Source organism: Lissotriton helveticus, chromosome 6 (assembly GCF_964261635.1).
Source record: "Lissotriton helveticus chromosome 6, aLisHel1.1, whole genome shotgun sequence".
Classification (NCBI taxonomy): Eukaryota; Metazoa; Chordata; class Amphibia; order Caudata; family Salamandridae; genus Lissotriton; species Lissotriton helveticus.
Genome location: NC_136067.1, coordinates 1,893,858,590 through 1,893,881,238, shown reverse-complemented (window position 1 = coordinate 1,893,881,238; position 22,649 = coordinate 1,893,858,590). Strand labels below are relative to the sequence as shown.

General features: G+C 42.7%; 1 protein-coding gene across 1 annotated transcript in view; it reads right to left on the bottom strand.

Moving 5' to 3' along the window:
* Positions 1–22,649, bottom strand: part of FBXO28 (F-box protein 28) — a 168,950-nt gene that overhangs the window by 105,693 nt on the left and 40,608 nt on the right. Inside the window, exon 2 of the mRNA XM_078649845.1 lies at positions 16,617–16,726. Coding sequence (XP_078505971.1) covers positions 16,617–16,726 — 110 coding nt within the window. The remainder of the gene's footprint in view (positions 1–16,616; positions 16,727–22,649) is intronic.

Below are 22,649 nucleotides of genomic sequence, written 5' to 3'. Positions count from 1 at the left end.
TGCCACTATCTTTTTGTTTGTTTTTGCGCCATGTTAAAATCCCTAGTGGGCTCTACGGCCCACTCAGTGCAAACCGCTCTCTGACCACCCACCCAACCCCTGGGGGATGCAAAAATACTGGTTTTCCTCTTATACCTGAATGTAACATCACTGGTGTCGAAAGGGCTTTCTACCCCCACTGGGGGATGAGGGTGGAATTAGGGGCAACTTCCCCAATCGGGACAAATCTCAGATGAGCTCCAGATTGACAGAAACCCTCTGTTGCCCCATTTGGGTGGGGTATGGCTCGATGTCAGTGTAAGCCATCTTAAACCTTTTGTTTTTTTGGCTCTATTTTGAAATCCTCTCAGTCCACCTCCACCTGGGGCAAAGCCCTTCTTGGCCCCTGGGGGAGGCAATTGGGGGGTAAATACCCCCATCCACTCCCAGTTGGGCAGAAAGACGGCAAGGCTATTTTTGGTGTGAGGATATGCCCCTGTTCATGGTAGAGCCACTGCCAGGCCCCCTTCTCTTTTTTCAATTTTTCCCTGGTGTCTTGTGGGCTTTCTGCCCACTTTGGGCGGGCAGATTGTGGCAAACACCTAATCTGCCCCTTGGAGGGGGCGGAGGTGTTAGCAATGACCTTTTTGGGGGTAGGGTATGCGGTGTGCCACCCCCACTCCTTTGTTGTTTTTTAGGTCTCGCCTAGCTATCGCGTAAGCGATGCTATGCGAGATATTTAGTAAGGGGCTTCTGAAAGTGCTCCCAAAGGCTGCAGGCGGATCGGGTACAGTGCATGTGCGCACCATTTGTCAGCCTGCGTGATCACTTTCGCGGCCTCTTTGATGTTCTCAGTGAGCCGCGCGGCCACTGAGAACATCAAAGCGGCTGCGAAAGTGATCACCATTTGCGCGTGCAACACTCGGTTGCTTCCCCCCCCACCCAATCACTTTCCCTGCCAGCATTCCCCCCTCCCTTCTCGCCCAGTCCTTGTCACCTCGACGTGCACTCACCCCTGCTTTCTCCCCTTTCAGCTGCTTTGATGTTCTCGTGCTTGTTGCAATAACAACCCTTGCCTTTGGCTGCCGGGTATTCATATAATCGGACGCGACGTGTGATGCATTTAAATAAAACCGTCATTTCGGAGCGGAGTGTGGTTTCTAAGATTACACCCTTTTACAGATGGAAAGTGCGTGTTCCTTCCATCTCGGTTTGGCGCCTTTTGTCAGCACCCTCATTTCTCAAGGCCTAGCTGCACATTCAGCTCTCTAATCCCAGCCCTGCCCTACACCTCGGAATTAAGTGCTGAGCCGAACTGTTGCTTCGCATTTGTTGTTTTCACTGAAACGCAAGCAGTGCAGCAGCCTTCAAGAACAAAGAACATGGCTTTCGGTCAGCGTCAACTCAAAACCTTGTACTGAGAGGCGGACATTCTCTCTTCACAGGATACAGCCGCCAGAACTGATAAATATTATTTTGTTATGTTGTTTTAAAGTTAATTTGTAAAGTAAAGAGCGGTTCTGTCCTGCCGCCATTTCAAAGCGCCTTGTTACAGGAGCCAGCGCAGCACCGCTCTCTGGCGCTTTGTTCCCAGGCAACCGAAAACCACCGACCACAGAAGACCAAGATAAGAAGGAACTATAGCACTACACATGAGGCGAGACTCGCATACAATGAAGGGGGTTTCAATCATGGACAGTGTCTTGAAGACAAAACAGCAGTGCTTAATTTGTAAAAAAAAAAAAACAATATGTGCTTGGGTCCTTGTTAGGAGGCCACTGCAGTTTGCACCAGCTAATGCACCTGCCAACGCTGTCACAACCTCGAAATGAACGCAGCACAGTTGTTTTCGAAGAAGCCGTTTATTTTACTAAATTGTTAGATTAAGTGAGTATTCATTTCTAAAAGCTGAGGGCAGTTTACTTAAACATGTAGGATAATTATGTCGCTTCTCGCAATATAATTTTGTGTTAGCAAATGTATCAATTGATATTCTGTAGGGCTTCTAAATTAACAGTGTCTTGGCCAATTCAACCAACAAACCACGGTGGAAACGATGATAATTGGTTTCATAAATAGGTATTTTTACAGTTATGTTAAACTTTCCCCGAGTGAGTACAGGATTACTCCTAGTTTCGAGTCCTAGATTTGATTATATTTTGCCCTGCGCCTTGTTTTAACTTACTCACAAAAGACGTACATGCGCCGGTAGCACTGTAACAGCATTTCGCTCAGACATAATTTAAAAAAAAAACACCTTATAACACAGCTGCATAATGTTCTGTACCGTTCACAACTATATCAAACAACACGGTGCAATAGTAGTAAAAATAAACATTTATTTCAATGTAATCTCCGGGAAGGCTAGATTATTTGTTTGTTATAAATCACTACTTAATCTATCCGTCTACCCCAATACTACGCTCTATTTTTTATGTAAACTCAATTTCACAGTGTACAAGCCAAAGAAAAACATAGCCACAACATCTCCAGCTGGAGGTAACACTCCTGCCACACAGACACAGCATCACAAACTGTAAGTAGCACAACTACTTATCACAGTGCGCCAATTAGTACTGGATATTCATAACAAAACTAAAACAAGCATTGAAAATGCAATAGGTCTCGCAATAGAAGAGTTTTACATTTTTCGTTTTGCAAATGGATGAGTGGCGTTGCGTGGATGAGTGGCGTTGCGTGGATGAGTGGCGTTGCGTGGATGAGTGGCGTTGCGTGGATGAGTGGCGTTGCGTGGATGAGTGGCGTTGCGTGGGTGAGTGGCGTTGCGTGGGTGAGTGGCGTTGCGTGGGTGAGTGGCGTTGCGTGGGTGAGTGGCGTTGCGTGGGTGAGTGGCGTTGCGTGGGTGAGTGGCGTTGCGTGGGTGAGTGGCGTTGCGTGGGTGAGTGGCGTTGCGTGGGTGAGTGGCGTTGCGTGGGTGAGTGGCGTTGCGTGGGTGAGTGGCGTTGCGTGGGTGAGTGGCGTTGCGTGGGTGAGTGGCGTTGCGTGGGTGAGTGGCGTTGCGTGGTTGAGTGGCGTTGCGTGGTTGAGTGGCGTTGCGTGGTTGAGTGGCGTTGCGTGGTTGAGTGGCGTTGCGTGGTTGAGTGGCGTTGCGTGGTTGAGTGGCGTTGCGTGGTTGAGTGGCGTTGCGTGGTTGAGTGGCGTTGCGTGGTTGAGTGCCGTTGCGTTGTTGAGTGGCGTTGCGTGGTTGAGTGCCGTTGCGTTGTTGAGTGCCGTTGCGTTGTTGAGTGGCGTTGCGTTGTTGAGTGGCGTTGCGTGGTTGAGTGGCGTTGCGTGGTTGAGTGGCGTTGCGTGGTTGAGTGGCGTTGCGTGGTTGAGTGGCGTTGCGTTGTCAGAAATATCCATCAGATGCTATAAGTATAGAAATCCAAAGACAAACAATCATGGATACATATATGCTTGTAACTGACACATGGCAACTTGAGATCTATGCCCTAAGCAGATCTGAGTCATTTAAAATGGAAAAAAAGCCCTTGCACACAATTCAATCACGATTAGGCAGTGAGTACAAGTCACACTCCCAGAAATGAGCTCCTCATTTACAAACAGCTAACTTCTGATATTTTCCTTGAAGGATTGTGAAAAAAGACTGCAACTCCCAGAATACATTAGTTGTAGAAACTGACATCTGGTAAGCCAGATTTAAAATGTGAAATCACATATTGCAGAGATAACCTCTGCATTAGACGACCGATTCTATTTGTGTTGTACTTAGTCCCTACTGCGCTTAAAAAGACACAGAAACTGTCATGCGGAGCTAGAATGTAAGTATGGCCATACATGCGGCCACTGAAAAGTAACAAAAAACGGGTAAAAAACAACTACGAAAAAATGAACAATGATAGGTCGGAGGCTTAATGGTACCTTAACAGGAATACATGTTTTCCAAGTGAACTGGGAGCTGAATCCCACAGAGCAGCAAAGGGCAGCTGAGCAGTTTTCAATTAGTGGTGGCGGGAGATTTGCAGGGCGGGGCTCTGGATAAATGCCCCCTCTCGCAATTGCTTCAGAACGGTGGACAAACCTGGTGTCACAAAGGGATCTTTGACCTCTTACAGGACCTGTTGGTATTTCCAATTTCCTCATATAACAAGGCCCTAATGTTGCAAAGGAAGTCGGCAGATACTGCCGAATCAGAGGGAATAAAAACCACTAGACCCATAACCTCCCGAGGTCAAGAGGTTACAGCTCCAGGGCCTCAACATGTAAGGTGGAGCACTAAGAGGATGGTTTCAGGTGGCCTTAAATTACCAAAATGTGGCTAGTCGCTGGCAAGAGGAAAGGAAGATAGGATCAGCCTCAGAGTCGGATATAACATACATGAATGCAGCACGCAAATCACAGGAACACAGTCAAATTAAGCTGTCCCTTGCAGTCCATTGTTCAAAAATCCTTGCAACGAGTCGTGCGTGCCTCATCAAAAACACATGCTAAAACATATATGCTTTTGGCTTTTTCAGTGTGGTGGGGATAAAAAAAAATCCTGCACCAAACAATTGGTACTCTGCTACTTGAAAAAAAGATAAAAGTTATTTTACTTTAGCGTCGTGTAGATTTTTAGTCTTCAGGATGGCGGGGAGTTATGCCCGACAAATCTAGCCCCATTTATTAGACCAATAAAAAATACAAACGTTTAGGACACCCCTGTAAAATCTGCCAGCACTCGTACCTTCTTGATTGGATAAAGGCAGTGACGCCGTTGTATTTTTGAAGCTCCGTTAACTGGACATGCACTAACAAGTGAAAGCGGGATGTAATTAGGGGGGAGGAGAAGTCTGGGCAGGCAGGATGACTCAGGGGAGGGGGCGGAGCGGGGAGAGCGGCATGTGGATTGTACAACAGACGGAGGGCATTGCTGTGGGGAGGGGGTGTAGGAGAAATACACAAGGCGGGCAGGGGAGGGGGCGGAGCGGGGAGAGCGAGAGCGGCATGTGGGTGTGAAGAAGCCGGGCCTTTGAAGTGAAGCTAAGCTTCACTTCAAAGGTGTCGGAGGAATGCGGGCGGCTGTGCACGCGCTTTTAAGCTCAATGCACATGCGCATTGAGCTTAAAAGTCACGGGCACTGCAAGGAATCGCCACGATTCCTTGCTTGTTAGTTAAAGCGTGGTTAGGCCGCAATAGGCTCGCAAGCTCGATGCGCATGCGCATCGACAGGCGAGACCTAAACACTCTCACACACTCGTACACACACTCACAAAGCAAGTTCTCACAAACAAACACACTGCTGTCTCTCTCACACACCATGCTCTAAGTAGGACACACATTCCTGTGTCTCTTTCACACACACACGTCTCTCGGTCACTCACACACTGCAAGACGCAACAAATACAATAGAGAAATATCACACTACTGTCTCTCTCACATTGCTGTCTCTCACACTACTAGATCTCTCACATACCCTGCTCTCACTACCACACACAATGCAGCATCACACCCACCATGCTCTCACTACCACACACACAATGCTGCATCTCACCCACCATGCTCTCACTACCACACACACAAGGTTGCATCTCACCCACCATGCTCTCACTACCACACACACAATGCTGTGTCTCGTACAACTGCTGTCTATCACAGTTATCTATCACACACACACACACACACACACACACTGCTATTTCTTACACACACTAGCCTCCCTCACACAGCTTTAGGCCACACACTGCGCCCTCTGACTACTTTAGGCCTCACACTGCGCCCTCATACTTCTTTAGGCCTCACACTGCGCCCTCACACTACTTTAGGCCTCACACTGCGCCCTCACACTACAGACTTTCTACACCAAATTAACCCTTTTCTACACCTCTACCCCTCCTCTACCCCTCTACTACCTTTCTACCCTGCTACCCCTCTACAGTCCACTATACTCCACTTCTAACACTTTTCTACACCTATACTACCCCTCACCACCTCTTCTACCACTATAACCCTCTTCTACACCTCTTCTATCATTCTTCTACTCCTATACTACCCTTCTACTATTCTACCACTCTTCTACAGCTCAACTCTTCTACCACCATTCCACACCTCTACTACCCCTCTTCTATCCCTCCACTTAATCTCGCCGTACCTAACAAAACCAAACATTTGCTATGCAATAGGTCGAGCATTTACGCACATTTAATCAATTGACATTATCAATACCAACGCCTTTTATTTATGTTTTAAAAACAAAATCATAAATAAAAAAATATGTATTTTGCAATGTCAATAGCTCAAACTTAGTAATTGCGAAACCTATTGCATTGCAAATGCTTGTTTTTAATGTTCCCGGTGGCTAGTAGAATTTCTGCTCCACCTCCCGGGGGGAGTCAGATTGGGGGTAACAGAAGCAGTAACTGTGCAGAAATGTCAAAAGTCACGCTGCACTCTATGCACGCTCTGCAAATCATGTGATGAGAATGTATAATATTCTTACAGCCATTTTAAAAAGATATGCCGATTTCAAACAAAACAAGTATATTGTTATTTCATTTACAGAATGGATGGAAATATTATTCATCCCATATATCGTAAGTTAACATACAAAACCAACTGAGGCTGTGTGTCTTAGAATTATTTATAAAGGGTAAAACAGACCACGAGTACCGTTTTCTGAATGCTAACAGAATTTACTAAAATCAACACCTAGCGAAGGGTTTTAGCGATTTATACAACACTTTGCAACTGTACACAAGCCACTGCTTCAGTGTGCGTGGAAAGGTTAAAGGAAAAAGACAAGATAGGAACAGTTACTAATTATTTAAGCTGTAAAATTTACTCTTACATTTTTGTAGAACAAGACCATAAATCGGTTACATATATCTAAGATTTAAAAACATCTCGGGTTTTCATTTTATTCCAAATGTGGCTAAACCCAGCCTAAATAAGGGAAAGGTTTACACAAATGTTTATGGTATTAACAGAGAGATCATTAGAAATGGTACAGTAAAGTGATAGCAAGCAAGAGCATTAATTAGGTTGCTGTTGAAAACTACATGCGCAGCAAAAATAAAGCAGAGATGAAGCAAGAAATTCTTTTTAAACAACATTAACTTTACTAGTAGCCACGTTGTCAGCATTTGCAACAAAATGAGAGCGAGGGTTGGTGGGACATCGATCATAAAACTGATTGACCACAACAGTTTAAATAATGAACGGAAACACTTCCATAAATAAAGCATTAGACGATAAGTTTCAATATCAAGTGTAATAACAATGGCACAGTTGACAGGCAAGCAGCACATACTATCGCCAGCCAACAAACCATATTGCAATCAACCTGTCAATGGAATGCTCGACTGTCCTTCAAAAGATGGGGTTTGGGATAAATCTGGCACAGAAAGCCAATGGCTATAGGGTTGACCCATTTCCATAGTATATATATCTGTACCCAGTACGCTCAGCCAAATTATAAATGGCAATCAAACTAACCAATGACAAAAGACAGCTGACTGAAAGAATATGCTGCATGTAAGGCTCATGGCTAAAGCTCCATCTATGCCAGCTTTTTGCTGGTGCTGAAAAGTAGCACAATGCCCCTGGATCCCGGTTCTATCAAATATTTCAAGGCCAGATCTGGGATCCTGCCAACCCAGAGAAATATGCTGAATTTGTCCAGGTGTCATTCTCCAGCACCGAGACATAATTCAGCAGCGTCCACACGTTGTTTGCTGTTTGTTCGGAGCAACAATATGCAGGGGCAAGGGTTTTTGTCTTATTTTCACTTCTTGCAGGACCCAAAACAAAAGCCTGATTTAAAAGGCCATTACCCTCTTTCTGTTCAAGTATCATCATGGTTAGGAGCCATCTGGGGACAAACTCATCGATGCCAAAGCAATGGAAGGAAAAAAGACACTCTGCTTATCAGTTCACAAGTACTTTAGAGAAGCTATTACTTGGAGGCAGGTTTTTGACTTTGTTCAATCCCCCCCCCTCCCTCCAAGTAAGAAATGCGCTACTCATCCCAGTGTAGGGTGTCAGAGCACTTATCACAAAAAGAGACCATATATCATACACAGGTGTAAATCAATGCACAGGAAATTACAATGAGGATATACAGTGTAGGAATCACACATCATCTGTATAGTGATTGGGATTGTCTGTACTACATAAACTTTATTAGTTCCCAAAGGAACCCTCCTTTGCAATCTTAGAACGACAGATAGAGGAAAAATAATTTGCATCTAAAACCCATGACTTCTAGTTTGCATGAAGCTCCTTGACGCCTCTAAATAGAACACTGAGCTATATTAGATGGATTGCAATGTATAAACTGGGAATACCAAAATAATCTCTGTGTGAAAAGCAGTAGCCCACCTACCCATCAACATAAAATTCAAATCTGTGATCTACATGCTACACGTTTGCTTTGCTGCAGGTACATTAACCCTCTATACACCAAACTGTGACTGGACAAAATACAGAACACTCCAAGAACTGTATTAACCACCAGAGTTATCTTACTGCTATTATAATCGCCTAAAAATTGCGGAGCAGACAAAGATTTCTGCAGCGGGTTTCTTAACCTGGATAAGATTTTAAAATGGAACCTCTGAGCCCATTTCAGTAAACTACAACAGATGTACTGGTATACTTGTTGCCAATTTGTTTGTAGTTGGCAGTCAAACTCTAATTCCAACCCCTTTCCTATGCCCCAATGTATCGGTTCCTGGAATAAATGCCTGCCACAGAAGCACTGGCGGGGAGTTGTTGTGGGATGACTGAGGGCACGGGATCTCTGTCCCCGTCACAATCCATTTTAACTGCTGCCGTCGCCATGGTGCTTCACATTCAATCCTTAAAAATACTTCACCCTTGATACCATTTTCGGCCTCTGCTTTGGGCTTTGTGTGTGTGTGGCATGTCGTGACATCACACTATCGTCTCTTCGCCTAGCTTCAATTCTCCTTGGCACATCACACACCTCCGCTCTCACCAGTCGACGGGTGTCGGTGGCATGAACCTCTGCTGACTTCTGAGCACTCCCCCTCTCTCCGCCTGCTGTCTTTAGAGGGGCCTGCCCTTAACCCGTGGCCGTAACAGTCAGCACTACGGCCGGGTGTTAGTAGTAGGGGTGGGCGGAATTTGCGTCGTCGCGCTACGCAAAGCTCCGCAAAACTGTAAAAAATCTCCGCGAGCACGCAGAGTTCCGAGAACACTCGGAATTGTTTGTTCCGCCCGTTCGCGATGCTTTTTTCCTGTTCGCGAACGCTGTTTGCGTGCTCGGGGGGAAATACCTTGTGAACATGCATTTTGAAAGCGCGAACTAGCAAAAAAGTCTGTGAAGCCGCAGAATTTTTGTAGATTCCACGATATTCGCGGAATGCGAAATTATCCAAATTCTACGAGCGGAACAGAATTTACCGCCCAGGCCTAGGTAGTAGGTAGTAGGCGCGCATCGCAAAGGATCCTCACAGAGTCCTTCCCGATTCACAGACTCTGTTAGCATGATTCTAGCGAGCTGTGTATCTCTCGTCACAACATCACTTGCTTTCTGTGCCCTGAAGGTATTTCGCCGCAAATTCGATTACTGTCGAATCGTATACTGTGGGCTGAAAAGCTTGCAGCAGAATGCTCTAAATCAGAGCAAAAAGAGCGGTGTTAATCCAGCAGGGCGCGATGCCGATTCTAAAACGCTGTTGTGTGGAGCCATCTTCTGCTACCACCTGCTGGCGAAACTGAGAAATGCTCACCATAAAGCGAATGTCCTTTGCATTTTCTACTACTACTCTGTACTTTCAACTACTGACTGCTTCAACCCTCACAGCGAATTCACATTTCCTTCCTTCACCTTGTTCCCTTGCCCTAAACGTTGCCACCTCCACCCCATCTCTAAATCAATGTACTAACGTTACTAAACATCAGCTCCGACCCTAACCTAAATTCAATTTAATTACAGGGTAACAATGATTTAAAATAATAAATTACTTTGTTAATACAATAAACCTAAACACGGCCTTAAGTGATATTCATTTAACAAATGTTTCTTATAATAACGTAATACTAACTCCAAAACCCAACTGTTATATATTATGGTATGAAATTAGCTTTTCCAAACAGCAAGTGGAATTACAAAAGCTATAAAGCACATTATAAATCAGCAAACCTTAATTAAAAATTCTGCATTTAATTAAATTTAAATGTATTTAATTATAAATGTAACCGATTTTATTACTTATACTAGCACCAACTGAACAGGTCATTTTAATTTAAATACAATCAAACTAATAATTAACCTTACTTTAATACTAATCTTAGCTCTGTATTAATTTGAATGTAATTACATTTCAATTAGTTACAGGAATACTAACGCAAATCCTACACTAAAATAAAATGACTTCAGATACACGTTTTATTACTAATTTGAGGATTAATTATTTCCTTACACTATCTGGCAAATTACAAGCAAATGTTTCTTTCTCACATCTTATCCCTAGCTAGAGGCATAGCAACTGACTCAATCCTTGCATTTCGGTGAAATACGGCCCCAGATGTGCAAGCAACAACAAACACAATTTGATTTTAAGGCTGTCATATGTTGCTGAGCCGAGGGACAAGAGCAATCGATTAAAAGCAGTGTGAACCTCGCAGGTTACAGCAAAATTAATATTTGTTGGGCCGACAGCAGGCATGGATGGAGCTGTGACTACATAAAAGCCAGAGTAAATACATATTCTGGCTAGGTCGAAGAAACTAGAACAGATTTCAAGAGTTCGGTCTGGGGCAGGGCGAAACACTTTGGAGCCTAATCTGTGGTTTCATACAAGTAAAACATGAAGCTGTGCCAAGGGTGCTGAAAGCACAGTACTATTAGACATGCCAATTGTAATACCAAAATCCAGGCTCAGAAGGTGTTAAATTTGTTTTTTGCATCTTCAGCGCCTACTTTAACTCTGAACATCTCTGGGTTGGTGCACGTGCTGCTGGCAGCACAGCTTGGAATCAGGAAGAGCTCATTTCTGTCGGTGTTTCCGAGCTCTGCAGTCTGCAAACCAGGCACTAACTCTGGGAGTGAACTTATGTGCGGAGAGGAAGAAAACCACATAGATCCCTTCTTCGAAGCCCAGCACTGTAAACAAAATCCTGCTACTGCCCATGAAGTTCCTGACAATGGATCTTGCACCCTGGAGGAACTGGTCTCATCAGACCGCTCCTGACACAGATCTTTCCTGCCATCTGCCGTAGTGTAGGTCAGCGGATCTCTTGCGACAAGCCCTGCTCCTGGCCTGCTGACAGTTGTCCAATTCCAAGACTGATTTAAAATTCTTCACTCTGCTGGAAGAAAGGGAGATATACCTTAAGAGGGCGCAAGAATTGATTTCCTAAGATTATCACGCTCAGGTGAGGCAACTCAAATTTTACTTGATATTGAGATAATTCTCAGAGAACTCATGGTCAAATCTGCACAGCTCTTTCTGTGCGACGAACAATCTGGTGAAACACATTTGTTCAGCTCAACAAACACTTTCGCTGAATTTGTGCATTGGAACGTTGCCCCTAAGCTCGAGGTGATGTGCCACCATTGGAAGGGATCTTCCTCAAGTCAGAGAGACAGGTCACTGACCACACCCTGATGGATCGTGAGCCTCAACTCTACGGTTCTTGCACCAGTAAGTTCTCTCCACAAAAAGACTGCTCAAAAGGTAATGAATTTTCAAGGATTGGTTTCAGCCGAGCAACCGCAACAGGGACTTACAGGCTGGTTGGCATAGCCTACGCTAGAAGGACATTACGGTTAAGGTTGCAATAGGTAATTTGTGGTTGCATTTGTTTCACTGCGAGTTGGGAATTTTAGGATTGATGAAGGGTGTAGCTTGGAAGATTATATCATTCCTAAAAGACTGTGTTTGGGAGAGGTGGGGCTGGATGTGCTTTTTATTCAGAATCTGGGCACAGTATATTCATACGTCAATAGTGAGATGTGGAATGGGAGAAGAGTTAACTACATAAAAACAGTATACATATTAGAACCTTTTTACAGCACTCTCTTGAGTTAAATACAAGACCATTAATGTAATAGCAAAGTGAGTATAGCGGTTAGCAAAAAGCCCAATTCAAAACAGAGATCCAAAATTAATTAATCTCCTTCAATCCAACCGAATGTCACAGGCGCCGGGAAACCCTTTTTGGGTAGCTGAGCGCCATACAAATGGAAAAAATAAATAAAAATCCAAAATTAATTCTCTCTTCTCATGACGAAATATACAGCTATCCCGAAATTCCGATTCTCCATCTAAAAGTCTGTAGGAATTAAAAGAAAAAATCTTTTATACCACTGCGTAGTGCATGTAATAATATGTCCTTAGAGCGTGGTGCCGAAAACAGAGAGCAGTGTCGCGTTACGTCTGCCAAGCTCGGATCAGCTAGGAGGCTTATCAAGGACTCCCAAGTCGTACCGTGAATTATTATCCTCAAGTGTATGGACTAAACACCAAACTCTAAGGACATATTATACAGTGTCTATATAAAAATAAATTGGGAGACTGCATCTGACAAATTATTTGAATATCTATAGACGTTATAATGTTAAATCATTAGTTCAAATTCAGGAGTACCTTTCTCAATATGTAAATTTATCCCAGAGCTATTTATTCCACAAATATTCTACGCAGGAAGTCAAAATGGCATTTGATTCAGTTAAATGGCTTCTTAGTTTGAGGTGCCAAGAATAATGGTAGTTGGGAACCACTTCCTTATCTGGTTTTCTCTGCTTTATGCTCAACTACAAATGAAGTTTCATGTTATCAAGTAACACTTACAACGGGTGAAGGCAGAGAGGATATATTCCTGCACGATCGGCCTTGAACCTCCTACTTTATGGGGTTGTGGGTCTGAAAATTGCATCCAGAAATATTGTCTGACAAATATCATGTCCTAAATATCATTTGCAACGATATTGTCCCATAGGGATGAGATTTGTTTATTATTAACTCCAATGGCACAATATTTAGTACCCAATAGGTAAGATATTCTGTCAATATTCTGGTACCACTCTGCTGTAAGGGTGATGCACATTCGTAAGAGGTTTATTTTCCTTCACAAACAGTAATTATTCATTTGTAGGCAGGTCACATTATCGTGTATGTACACACTGCGGGCCTATCCTTACCTACTAAGCGTACACTGATCATGGCTAGAGCTCTGTGTTGAGACTTTTCTGGCCTACTCATTGGGGCAATCCAAGATAATACAGTTAAAGGAAGCAACAGATGCTAATAAAGGGCTTTTGTGGTGTCGGAAGACAGTTACATTTTGAGTGTGACCTTCAGCAGTGATTTTAGTACCTCGTGCTCCTTAAATAAGCTATAACAAAGCTATAACAAGACACTGTCTGAACATGAACTGGATTGATGCCTGACACTGATTACAACGGATCGCCTACATTCTTGATGTACCCCAGCATCACTAGAATCCAGAATAATGAACACCTTAAAAAGGCTCCTATCTGATATATAACCTGGATACCAACAGGGCCAGCTAGAAAGAAACTGGCCAATATTTTCCTGGCCTGCAAATTATCGTCTACTCTGTTTACACTCAGCATATTTGGGCTAGCCAATACCATTTTAAAAAATCTCCATTTTAAAACCGAGGCTACAATCGTTGGTGGATTTCTTACTGGATAACTGAATTCATAATTATTGAACAAAATAAATATTAACCCTGTAATTCGTTCAATATGCTGATGTTCTTCAACCATAAGAACTCTTAATACTCTGAGATGCGGCTCTCCGAATTGGTTCCCTTTAAACATCTCAACGTACTAATCCAATGAACCGGTAGAGCTAGATTGACACCAAAAATCTGGATGAAAGCAATTTAAGAAGATTAAGCAGCGCTTCATGAATCTTAAAGAGAATAAAATACACCAATATTACTACAAACCCACACCACAGCGTAAATTATAGCTCAAAACTCAGGATTTTTGTATTTGCATTGCTCCACAAGCTGGCTTACTGTTTAACCCTGCATGGATCTACTTCACCACGCTTACATTTTTAAATAAGATATTCAACAGGAAATGTTAATATGTCTGCTGCCCGCAGCAATGCAATTTTTCCTCTCCGTCCCTGGCAATGCACTTGTTACTTTCTGACTCCATGCCTGTATCTGTACGTAATGTCCCCATCACTGCACTTGTGCCTCGATGCACCATCACTGCCTTGTGCCGTAAAGCCCAATCACTGGCCTATGCTTTGACTCCCCATCCCTGCCTTGTGCTCTGATGACTCCATCACTGCTTTGTGCCTCGACACGCCCATCACTGCTTTGTGCATCAACGCCCCATCACTATTTATTCCCCACAACGCCCGATCACGGTCTTGTTCCACAACGCTCCATCACGGCCTTGCGCCTCAATGCCCTATACGTGCTTTTTGCCTCAATGCCCCATATTTGCCTTGTGCCTCAACAACCCCATCATTGACTTGCACCTCGATGCCCCCATCATCACACTTAGACCTTGATGCCCTTCTTATCCGGCCTGCACATAGTCACCCAACTCACTCATGGGTTTAGGTTGGTGAGGAGGGGGTAGGATTAGGACCAAGTTCTGGAGGAGAGGTGGTTGGTCACCCAACCTCACACCCATTCCTTAACCAACACAACTGAAATGGACAGCTAAGGAGTGGTTGATTCGAGAGGCGCTATGAAAGCTCCCAGTTCCTCCTCTTCTTGTTCAATGCATGGATTTGGATGAGGGGAGCCATGGCCTGTATATCCTCTCTCATCAGTCCGGCCCATCAACACAAAAATAGTAGTGGGGGAATGGAACAATCTATGATCTTCCTTTTCTAGGACACAGCTCGTCTTTCATTTCTTTGGGAAGTAAGTGGAGTGGGAGAAATAATCTAGTTAGACCCTCTCATCCTCCTTTCAGCCCCACCAATGAAATAACAGGATCAAGCCAATAGACATGGCGAGTGAGAAGTCAGGAGCAGGCAGGAGTGATAACTGCCTCTAGCTTCTATAGCCCTGCCAAACCGTACAATCCTAAGGTTCGATCAAGAATAAGCTTGGGAATCCTACCCCTTATGCAGGTATCAACAGTATGACATCACCTGCATATTAATAAGGTAGATCGAAGTAGGCACTAGGGGGCAGGGGAGGTTACCTGATTGGTAAATTTGCACGGAAGCAAGGTTTGTCACCCATTAGCAAAAATAAAAAAATAAGAAAACCTCCCTCACAAACCCTTCGCAAAAAAAGTCAAGTGCCATTATTTTTGTACCATTTAAACATGATCTACTGCCATATCGTAGGACAAATAAATGGTTCAATGATCCAGAAAAGGGAATTCTCCTGGATGAAAGATATAATCATAATGAGCTTTGGGGAACCTGCTACAATACATCTGATCATGGATTTAAAGGACAGCTTCAATCTGAAAACAGTATGGGCTGTAGTGAAATGCCTAAATGGAAAGAACGTCCCAGCTGGCTTTCAGCATTGTACTAGAGCAGACTAAGAAAACTTGCATCTCCATGAGTATACACAAACGTTTAGCTCTTTTCGATGCTCCCAGTTTTAGTCAAATGTAGGTGTTTGTTCCACTCCAAGAAACGGATGGGTTAAACAAGTGAACTTATTGGAGCAACTTTATATTGAATCAGTAATCTCTTTAATGGTAACAGTTATACTTTTTGATCATCTACGTCCTTACTTGATCGTTTATACTACACTTCACCTATGCATACTTTAAATGCGTTTAGCAACAGTGATACTACATCTCTTATTTCTGACATTTCAGTTGAATACGAATTTTACAACTTGCTTTTTGCCTGTCTCTTGCCATTGTCCAGTGACCTGGAAATATTGAATGCCTTTAGTTAACTTCAGTTTTTGACACACTGTTCTTCCTATTTCAAGCCTGTTAACAAGAACAATACTAAGAACCTCATTTAGAAGTCGGCGGAGGGGAACACTTGTCACAAATGTGACGGATAACCCAACTGCCGTATTACAATTACATTCTATCGTAGGGGGATCGGAATACCACAGATGGGATATCCATCACGTTTGTGATGGAGTATTCCCTTTGCCGACTTCTAAAGTTGTCTCTAACTGTCAAGGAAAGCAGTATGTTCAGTAGCTTATATCGGGGTACGGTAATAGCCGTAACTGCTCTTGAATCTTTTTTTTTTGGTTTGATCCATCTTATTGGCTTTTGAGATTACACATGAAGCAGACATAACTAGTGAAAAAAGAACTTTGTATTACAGGGATGTGGTATGCACAAATAACTTCATTTGTTGATCAACAGAGAACATGTATACACGTATGTGACAACAATACAAATTAACTTTGAAGCAGAGAGATCTTGTACAATAATCCGGCATTTGCATGTGTCAAGTTACCATTTTGTTTTATGCAAGAACTGCCAACCTGAATGACCAAGTGGTGGGTTCGGGTGCCCTTTTAAAACCCTGTATCAGTGTTGTATCTCTGGCGTCCACAGATCTGCCAACGGAATCAAATGAAACAACCGGAACAGGAGAGTGGGCCTAACTAATAGTGGGGGTATACTCCTGTGGTCATAACGGCTCTTGAATCATGCCAGCCTGCAACAGATCTACAGAGCTAAATTGAAACTACAAAACTCTAAACATTACTTTGTCAATTTTGACCCACCTTACCTTGGAAGTTGAGCTTTCACTTGCTTCTGACACAAGTTATGGTATCTTTCCACTTTCAGAAATCCCTGATTCAACATTCGTTGGCAGACTACATCCATTCTCTTACAAACCTGAAAAGAATATGAACAGTGTTAGTTTTATTTAGTAACAAGGTATCATTCTCCTGCAAAAATAATTATAGCCAATAACTAGTCATATACTAAGCTGGAGAAGGAAAGTGCTGGCAGCCTGAGACACACAATGGCAAAGCACCAAATACATTTTATAGAACAAACAAAGTAGTTTTTTTAAGTTCAAACTGCCATTATAGAGTTCATATTCAGTAATTGGTCTCGGGCTAGAGACAGTAGGTTAACCACAGGGCCTTGCTGTGGATGCATTAGCCAATCCAACCAGATGAAAGGTTTCATACACCAGTTCTTCATTCTTTTGAGCCATCTTGAGCTGCAGACACAATGAATTTGGTCTGTGCTACGACATTCTGAATTAGTTGTACCTCAATCACTTCTCTTTGGTTCTACAAAGTTTTAAACAGTATTTCACAATGTTAGTACCCCTATTACATCATCTATTTATTTCCTAAGTTCCATCCTTACTCTAAACAGAATTTGGAAATCTTGAGCTTAGAAACAGTTTGTTAAAAGGAAAGTTTACTTGTCGACAACAGAATTTGTTAAGCATGACCAAATACTAAAATGTACTTGCAACTCCACTAACAGAAGTACACTTTGGATGAATAGGTTTTAATAATATATATAGGCACACACACATTCTACTGATATCAATAATCACCCATAATCATTAGCCCACACTGGAATCTTCGATTCTGTTTGAAGCAGTATTTTAGGAGTAGAGCATGGCAATCACATCTGGTTAGTGAAGAAAAGTGCCATGCAGAATAGCTATTGCTGAAGTTGAGGACGATTTCATTCTCTTGCAAGGGAGGCTTATTGTTCAGTGCTGTTTAGCATTAATCCTATTTGGACTTCTCTCTAGTCACGCATCGACAATGTCAGAGGGAGTTGTTTCAGAAAAACACTGCACTGGCATCTCTGTTCTTTAACCACCTGAATGCTAATGCCCCGGTTACTTATCGATAATCTTCATTACTTCGAGTTCTAGGTCTCCTCGGTACAGTCCTAACCGAATTAGGTTTTCAATCGCACACAGAAGCGCCTTCCTGTTCAAGTTAAAATGGTTTCTCCAAAAGAAGATTTGTTTAGAATCATTTTCACTCCACGATCTTCCCATTCCTCAAAGAGAGAAGCCACACAACTGAGTTCTGTTTTTTGTAACCGTATACAAGTCATTAAGTTAGTGAATGTCTGAAAACACTTTGGAAGGTCCAGAACAAGGACTAGGATGAGAAAGACTAGTCCGGACCTAGAACTAGGATGAGAGAGACTGTTCCCTGTTCATCTTCCTCGTCTTTGTCCTAAGAGTAGGAGGATACCTAAGGTCATACCAGGCTGCCACTAAATACTCTAGACACATAATTCTGCTATCCCCAGTGGTCATTAATAGAACTTAGGCTGAACTGGACACTGCTATGAACACGTCTAACAAAATGAGTTGATTAACCATAACCCACCTGTGAGTCATGAGACATGAATGTGCGGGGGGAGGGTAACTACAAAACAAATGTCTTTTATGGAAACTAAATCTTGCTCAGGAAGTCACCACACGTCTTCACTGAAGGGAGAATCAGGCTTAAATAGGAATACAATGCTCTGAGTACAAATTGCTAATCACTACCATTTAGTCAATCTAGTGTGTTCACCATCTAATTCAAGTGATTCTAAAAGCTCTTCCTCCTCCGATTGAGTGTTGCAAAAAATACCAGCACTGCCAAACATTTATTTTAATGTAAATCAGAAGGAATTTGGGGCACAAAAGGAAGGGTCAGGCCTAAACACCACTTTGTCCTGATTAAACCGTCAAAATGGCTGGTTGGAAAACCAGGCACCTAAACCCTACTATATGCATACTTGAACAGACAGTCACAAGAATATAGCTGATAAAAACGTTAGGGGCAACAACTTTAGAGGCTCAACATGGTGTGTTTGTGAAGCCTGAAAAAACTGTTTTAGATACCAAGAAGGAAGAAGGTTACAAGGAATATGCCCTCTGAGAAAAAAACTAAACTTTTTAACAATTTGGCTGCAATGCTAAGAATATTGATGCTAAGCTGGGGCAACCTAATGCGTTCAGCCTTCCAAATCACCAACCAAAGTCTCTGCGGAGAGGTCTCTGGTAGAACCAGAAACTGAAGGGGGGAATAGAACTATTGGAAGCACCTAAGGCGGTTGAACCGACAGCTGAAGGAGGAGCGGACACTAGACCTGCTGTGTCCAACACTGTACTACCAACAGGACCTTTGCAGCATTGCTCTGATTTTTCAACAACTTGTGCTTTAATGGCAATGGAGGAAAAGCATACAGAAGACCTTGGGGAGAGGAGTTGGCCTAACGGCTAGGGCGCTCTACCTCGGACCTGGGGATCTGGGTTCGAGTCTCGGTAACGACGCCAAAACCTCCTGTGATTCTGGTCAAATCACTTAATCTCCCTGTGCCTAAAAAATGAATGTGTGTCCGTCCTCATGTAACGTAACTGGTGCTATGTAAAGCGCTCTGATACCTGATTCGGTTCGGGTCTAGTTCGCGCTATATAAAACTCAGCAAAAAAAAAAAGACCTGCTGGTCATCTCAGATAAAGAGGTTCAACCGTCCCCCAAGCTTTTTGGGATGGAATTTGAGAACTGAAGTTGTTTAGAAGGGAATTCAGGTGGTCTGCAAGCATATTCTCCTTCTCCAGAAGAATAATCACTGAGAGATCTAGGAGACTGCTCCCTGTCAAATTCTTAAGTCCCTGTGCCAGGTTTGATACTTCAAGATACATAATACCGCCTACCACTTCTTGGTTTATGTATGCTATTGTCGTTTTGCTGCCTATTCGGAAAAATATTGCTAGATTTTCGACCAGAGGAAACAAATGCAGGGGAGCTCTTTGGATCCAATTGAAAGAACTGTGATTAACCTCTCTGGACTCCCTAAACTGTTTAGTCTCCCAAGGCTGCTAACTAACCTTCATCCCTTCCATCTGTAGTGACTAATGGATCCAGGCGATCCAACAGACAACCTTGATCTTTGTTTTACCAGTGTCATCTGATCTTGGGTGACACTGAAATCAATATTTTCCAGTCCTCCAATAACGGGTCCACCAATTAACTAGATAATACACCAAGTGATGATTATGTGATGATGATGAAACCTGGATGAAATCTCCAGAGATTGAATTTCCTTTAGTCGGACAGGAATGTTTGGCCTAAAACTGTTTGAAATTTTGCTCCAATGAACTGAAGTTGTTGCATAGTTGAAGCTGCGACAGGGTAGTAGGGATACATGAATCTTTAGTGTGTTGCAAACTTCTATGAAATCCATGCAACCTTTAAAAAAAAAAAAAGGTAGAACAAATTAACCAGTCAAGATATGAATAGACATGGATAATTGTAGCTTGAAGAATACTCAGGGTGGATTGAAGGTGCTAATGTTATGCCAAATGAAAGGACTTGCCATTGGTAATATACTTTCCCAACACTGAATCTGAGAAACGTCTGACATTCAAGATACAGCGTTATATGAAGAATGCATCTATGGGAACGATCGATGTTAGAAGTCTTATGACTTGATCAGTGTCGTTATGGATGCCAAAGTTACCATATGGAATTTCTAGTGCAAGACAAAGATAATGACTTTTGAATAGAGGACCGATTGCAAGTCTCCTGATGGCTTTTGTACCAAGATTAGGTTGTATAACACCCTTGTCACTTCCTACTGGAATTATTGCCTCTTTTTCCAAACAATCCTGAATACCAGGAATGAGTACTTGACAATTTGACAAGACACATGGATGTGGAACAGGAAAAAACATGTTTTACTGGAGCTTCCTTGAACCGTATGCATTATCATAAACCCTTTTATATCCAAATCCCCTACCATGTGCAAGAGAATTAACAAGTTTCACTAATTTTCTATCCTTCATAGGCTACTTCAAAAGTTCTTCTGACTGAGGACCAAAAAGGTTAGTTCCTGAAAATTTTGAGTGAATCCTTCAAGTTTTAGGGGAATATTCGGTATCCGAGGCACTCATCCATAAATGCTACTGAGCTGCTATGGCTGCCCCATATGCCACCACAAATACTGCCAAATGAGATGTCTGGAAAAAAAGCGAACTTGTTATTCAATTTTTGCTAAGGTAGATGAACTATTTGAATCGATGTAATTGGTCAGCCAACCATTAGAAATCAAGCAGAATTGATTGAACCATATCATATAGGAACTTGATCAGATGGCCAAATTAAGAGTGCACAGGATCTCTTCAAAGCCTCCTCAACATTTAGATCAACTGAGTCTGAAATAACGCAAATGATAGTATCTCACGAAGACAACAATGCCAAGAGGACAACTATAAATTTCGAATATTGACACCCACTTAAACCTTTTTATCAAAATTAAGTGATAAACGGTTAGTGGGAGTTTTATAAGTACCCTCACACTGATAAAACAAGCACAGACAAAGCCAAAAGGTCTCACCTTTGGCTTTGTCAATGGTTTTCAGCAGTTTTAGAGATACTGTGCAGCATGGGTAAAAAAAGATAAAAAATAAAAAGCCTACGATGCAGGCACTTGTGCAATTGTGTAGACATGCAAACAACACGCCTACAAAACGACTCCGGTATTTTTTTTCCATTTACCAATCTGAACTGAATCAGTAAATAAAAAGAAAAACAAAACACCAATGCATTCTTTTTTTCAAACAGGCGAATTGCCCTGCCCACGTTTTCAGCCCGTCCTTCTGCTGTGCTGTATTCCACTGACTAACATGTGGGGTTACGGTCTTTTAGGTGTATGGGAACACAAGAGGACAACACATTCTCCATTGGAGGTAAATGACGATGTTATACAGGCATGCAAATAGGACAAAATAGTGATTAATAATCCAATATTTTTGGAGCATTTGGGGCTAGAAAAACGTATGCAAGCTAAGTAAATCAAACGGCTTCTTATTCCCCACGGGCTCAAGTTTTCAGAAAAGACTGGGAATGGCAAGATTTTCTGAGAATCAAGAGACTGCAGGCCGAAAACGCTGGACAAACCACGAGCCATAACTCAAACGACAAGCTGTGCAGCCAACAACTGCTCCAGGGACACAAATGGTCTACACGCTTGGCCACAGTTTATAGGTAATGCAATTAAAATCAATCAATAATGAATATCCACATATTATCCCTTATAATTAAAGTGGGGCTGCTACCATATTAAGCAGTATGGCAGAAACATGTCCTAGTATGTTGCTGCAGGTGATCTGAAATCAGGATGGCGAGTTGGGTTATTGGAAGCTGTGCTGTGTACCAAGTATCATAGAGAAAAAAACAGAAGATGGAAAAAATACAAGGGCATTTCAGAGTCCCTACACAACTTGTGCTTGTGATCTGCTCCCCAAGGGGAACTGAAACATGGATTTCATATGAGGACCCAGTACTCAACTCACTTTCATTCATTTGACTTGCACCAGTGGTCAAGACTAGAATATCACCATCTCAGGGTACTGTGAAGGGAAGATGGCTCCTTTGGCTGAATGCCCTGTGATGGGTGGAGAACAGATGGCTAGGCACTCAAGAAGCAAACTTGCTACATTTCTAAAGTGTAGTTCCAGAAACTCTAATAACAAAGTAGTTAATTCCTAGTATTAAACCTAAAAGGAAAAAACACAGTGAGGGAAACAGGATAAAGAACTAACCTCCCCTTCACGAAGGGTCCATTAAAGGCAAGAAGGTGAAAGGTATATAGTTGCTGATCAACCAGGATACAGCAAAGCAGCAAAGAGGTCTGCAGGGAACATGGCTGAGGGGAGATTACAAGAGTTGGGAAGAAAACGTTAAGTCCATGAGTATTGCCAAACAGGATGCAATGTCGATACTTGGCCAGATCGTCCCACTCCTGAAGAAACCTACCCTAGATTTGATCATCCAGT